A 4486-nucleotide genomic window follows, 5' to 3' on the forward strand; every position below is an offset into this window, starting at 1 on the left:
TTTTAAAAATATAAATAAATAAAAGAAAATAATAAAATGAAACAAAATTACATCTTAACATATTATTCCTATTTACTATATTTTCATATAGCCTGGGGAACTCCGAGCCAAGCTTGTGAAGGAAAAAGCAGGACTTTGTATGATCCTGGTGTTTCTCTCTCAACCGCGTCTCGGTATTGAAAGCCAGTGGAGGCTGAGAGAGGGCACGGGCCGCATCTATGCGAGTGGAGAATCTGGCAATTACTAATTGCCAGAATTACAATATAATTTTTACTACACTTCTGTTTCCTACTAAGAGGATTGTAGGGATAGTTGAAGATAGGGATTAGTATAATGAGTGAGTTTCTAATAGAATGTTGTAAATTTGGATTTAATTCGGTCTGAGACAAATGGAATATTAAGATCATGAATGTAGAATATTATTTACATATTCTGATCCATAAATCCAGACAGATTTTAGTACTATTTTGTGAAGTAGTAGTTTGTTGTCTTCTGAAAGCTTTGATTTTCTATTTATTAGTCTGTATAATTGTATTATTCGTCGTTTAAGATCTTACCATTTTAGTCTAGTATGTGAAATATACATTAATCTTGTGTCTGAGAAAGAAATTGGGTTAAAATGAACTGGGGGAACAGATCTGCGTCGGAGGGGGAATACAACATTTCATTTATTTAAGACTTTATCTACTCAGCAAGTTTATAATAAAAGAGTACCTTAAACAAATATTATTAAAAGATAACTTACTATACATGGCGTACGAATGATTCCTGTTTTGATCTTGAAAGCAGCTGATGTGATATCTGGAAAAGTCAAAACCTGAGGGGAGTCAGGTGTGCATTGCGGGTCTTCGAAGAGTTTTTCTTCAACCTATCGGAAATAATAATCAGATTATTTTAAAATATTTCAGATTTTTTAAAATGTATTTAAACCTATTCTTGGCTCGGGTACATGGGCTATACCACCATTCTGTTGAATGTTTAAATGTCCTGAAAATCTTACGAATTTTTATATGGTCAAGCATTAAGAGTTTAAACTCTTAAGTTATAGGTTTTACCACCGTTGTGAAGAGAAACTCTTACTTGAGTGTGGAGAATAAACATTATTTTGATGTTATTAGAGAACTAAGATGTTAATCTACGAGCATGTAGCCTATAGATTAACTTACACTACATTACAAATCAACAAGACCTTTTATATGGTTTTACTAGTGGGAGAAGCTTTAAAGAAGGATGAACGAATCCACGGCTATCAGAGCTGAGAGAGTGGCTTGATTCCGCCTAATGGCAGGACACCATCTACTTCAGAAACATCTCCGTCGTGCAGGCATAGCAGACTTACCGAGGTGTTGTCTATGCAACATGGGTGAAATGTATGGGTTTATATAGTTTGCATTTATATGTTTATGTAATATGAAACATGATATGATTAGTTTGTTTATATGATAGTGATAGTGTGGATTAATTGAAAATTAAAAGATTTAAAAATTAATGAAGTTAAAAAAAAATAGGTAACTAAACATAAGCTTAGGTAAGCTTATTAATAATAAATATGACTCTCTAATAATTGACTTTTTTATAGGGTGTTTGACTTGTAATTAATGACCTGGGCAGAATAGCCTGCAAAACAATTTTAAATTTTGATGTGAGGTGAGAATTTATATTTGAAGGTATGTTATATTATTAGTGATATTGTTGTTATAATTGTTACAAATGAATATATAATAAATATTTAGATTGTCCTTGAGGATGGCCGAATTGGCCGAATCGTTGGACTATTGATGAAAAAAAAAGTGTTGAGAATATACAAGGATACAATTGGATTTATTCAATAAGATGAAAATGTTTTGAATACAAAAATAAACTTGTAATGGGTTGCGAGAGAGAGATAATGGTTCAATGGTTTATAGCCTCTATAGTGTGGCGTAGGGAAATCACTAATTGCCAAGAAGAGGATCAATATAAGTAGACAATTCCTTTTTATAATAGGAATTATATAAATAATCTTACATGGTATTAAACTTAACATATAAATTTTGCAATAAGTATAATGGCTTCAGACAATTGTTTCCGTAAAAATAAAAATGAGGAAAAAAGATTCCTGGAAATTATCGTTGATTCAGTCCTACCGAAGCTATAAGAGTTACACTGGTTTTAATTAGTATGAAAACTTTTAGAATGAGTATAAGACAATAAATTATATTGAAGCAGACAACAATTTAAAAATGATATAAGTTAGAAATAGTAGGAATACTATTTGCGAGTAATATGTGCACCATAAGTTTATCTTAGAACAATGCTGGGCAAACTTCAGAAGCTAAAGAGCCAAGTTCACCATTAAATGTAACAATAAAAATCAATGTAGATACATTTATGTAAATAATATATTCATATACAATGCACATGTAAGTAGTAAGTATTTTAATTATTGAGAACAATGTGCTTGTATTTCCAAAGAGAGGTTTATACAATCCATTTGGAAATATAAAGTAATCAATAATATAGAAAATATTCAAAGTATAGGAAGGAGTTCTGGTCCTTGAAAATTGGAGTGACAAGGTACCAAAGAGGAATTATTAATGGAAATTAGAATAAAACCACCAATGAGAGATGCGAGAGCGTCTGGGAATCCTTAAAATGAATCCGATAAAGCAATTTACTAATCTGTTTAGTCTTATTTCGGGCCCATCAGATGATCCTTCATACAATAAGCATTCGTAATCAAAGAGTATGAATAGAGGAGGATACGAAAGGAGGTACCTGTTATTTATTTTTATTTTTATTTACCGTTCCTTTGTAACAAAATTAATTTTGATTCTTAAAATATTCTCATAAAAGAAGACCTCCACTATTGAGAATAAAAAAAAGTTCAACCTCTAGAGGTATTGTTATAAATTAATTATTACTTACCAAATAATTGTTTAAAATAACATAATTAATCATTATAAAAATTATAAAGTATGAAATTATATTCTTAATATCATTATTAATTTTGTAAAGTATTTGCTGTGTTTTCCTTCATTTGCTTAAAGGATGCCATTACATAGTTATTGAAAATAATTTTTTAAAACCACTTTATTTATTTATAGATATTACATTCTGCCAGACAGTTGTGGGCAATAGGTAATAGTGATGAATCATCACATTCGTAATAAAATAAAATAAAATAAGAATGAAAAATAAATAAATAAATGAAAGAAAAAAAAAGTACATAAAAATAAATATACACACAGAAGGATAAAGAAAATGAACTTAATCAAACTATTGAAAATAACTACCCAAAACTTTTCATATCAATTAAATTTAATGATTGATAATGATTTATTTAAAAGTTTCAAAGCATGTAGAATCAGATTTTTTTTTATAAAGACTTCTTGTGTATTTAAAAATTTACCAATTAGTAAGAGGACATTCATGGAACATTATATACGTTGAATATAGGCATTAACGGTACAGAATTAAACAAAGTATTTATTGGTCAGCTTAAGAAAGATATATGTAAATGATAACAATGATTCAGATAGAAAAGATTGCTATATCTTGGACACTGTCTTCTAGACTAATAGTATTAGTTTGTATTTTATTATTAAACAGGGCCCTGAAGTGTCTCTAGTCAGCACTTCGGAGAAAGCTATCACCTCTTAATCACAAGAGAGTTCTCCCTTCCATTCATTTTCCTCTCTGTGTTTCTCCTGTATTCTTTCGGAGGCGGGAATCAATTGTTTATTGGTTAGACTCCTCCCTGCGAAGCTTAGTCACGAAGGCTGGTCGATAGTTTAAGAGAAATCGATTATTTATTTTCCCAAGGCCTCTTCCAGTGGGTCTTGACGGGTTGATTTAATTAAACATTCCGGGAGAACGCACCATCCTCCCTCAGCTACTACCTAAGAGATTCCTCGAATGTCAGTCGAGGGCTTCCTTGTTACTAATTTAAAAAACAGATCTTTTCGTCAATACCAGATATGAGGAGCAACCATTGCCAGTATGCAAGACAACCACGTCTCCCGGCTAGGAATTGGTTATTCCGACTAGAATTTAGATAGAGTTGATGATGGCGGCCTTCGATTTCGACAGGTGGAATGTTTCCTATTTTATTGTAAGGTATAGTGAGACTCTATTTTCCTTGTTTAATTATTTTTATTTAGAAAATCAAACATTAGTGAAAATCCTTTTTCATTACTTTAATTTTAAATAATTTTCATTTTTTATACATATATATAGGGGCAGCGGTAGTAGTGTGGTAACGCGCCTGTCTACCAACTCACAAGTTGTCAGATCGAATCCCGGTCCCACCCTCTTTTCAAGCATAAAATAATGCAAAATTCACTTACAATCTCCCTCGGGCATTTGTGAGGCCCGTTAGCCAATGGGTGACACTCACAAAAAAATAGGCGTTGGAGTGACGAACCCACCCTACGAAAAAACCACATGAAGAAACGGGCGATGTATTAGGAAATACTTCGCGTGAGGACTTGAATAATAATAATAA

At 31.5% G+C, this 4486-nt stretch overlaps 1 protein-coding gene across 1 annotated transcript in view; it reads right to left on the bottom strand.

Annotated features, from left to right (window-relative positions):
- Nucleotides 1–4486, bottom strand: part of Srr (Serine racemase) — a 65195-nt gene that overhangs the window by 37887 nt on the left and 22822 nt on the right. Inside the window, exon 2 of the mRNA XM_014422355.3 lies at nucleotides 746–868. Within this exon, the coding sequence (XP_014277841.1) occupies nucleotides 746–868 (123 nt within the window). The remainder of the gene's footprint in view (nucleotides 1–745; nucleotides 869–4486) is intronic.

The sequence above is a fragment of the Halyomorpha halys genome, unplaced genomic scaffold, assembly GCF_000696795.3.
Source record: "Halyomorpha halys isolate HHAL.00 unplaced genomic scaffold, Hhal_1.1 Scaffold367.1, whole genome shotgun sequence".
Lineage (NCBI taxonomy): Eukaryota > Metazoa > Arthropoda > Insecta > Hemiptera > Pentatomidae > Halyomorpha > Halyomorpha halys.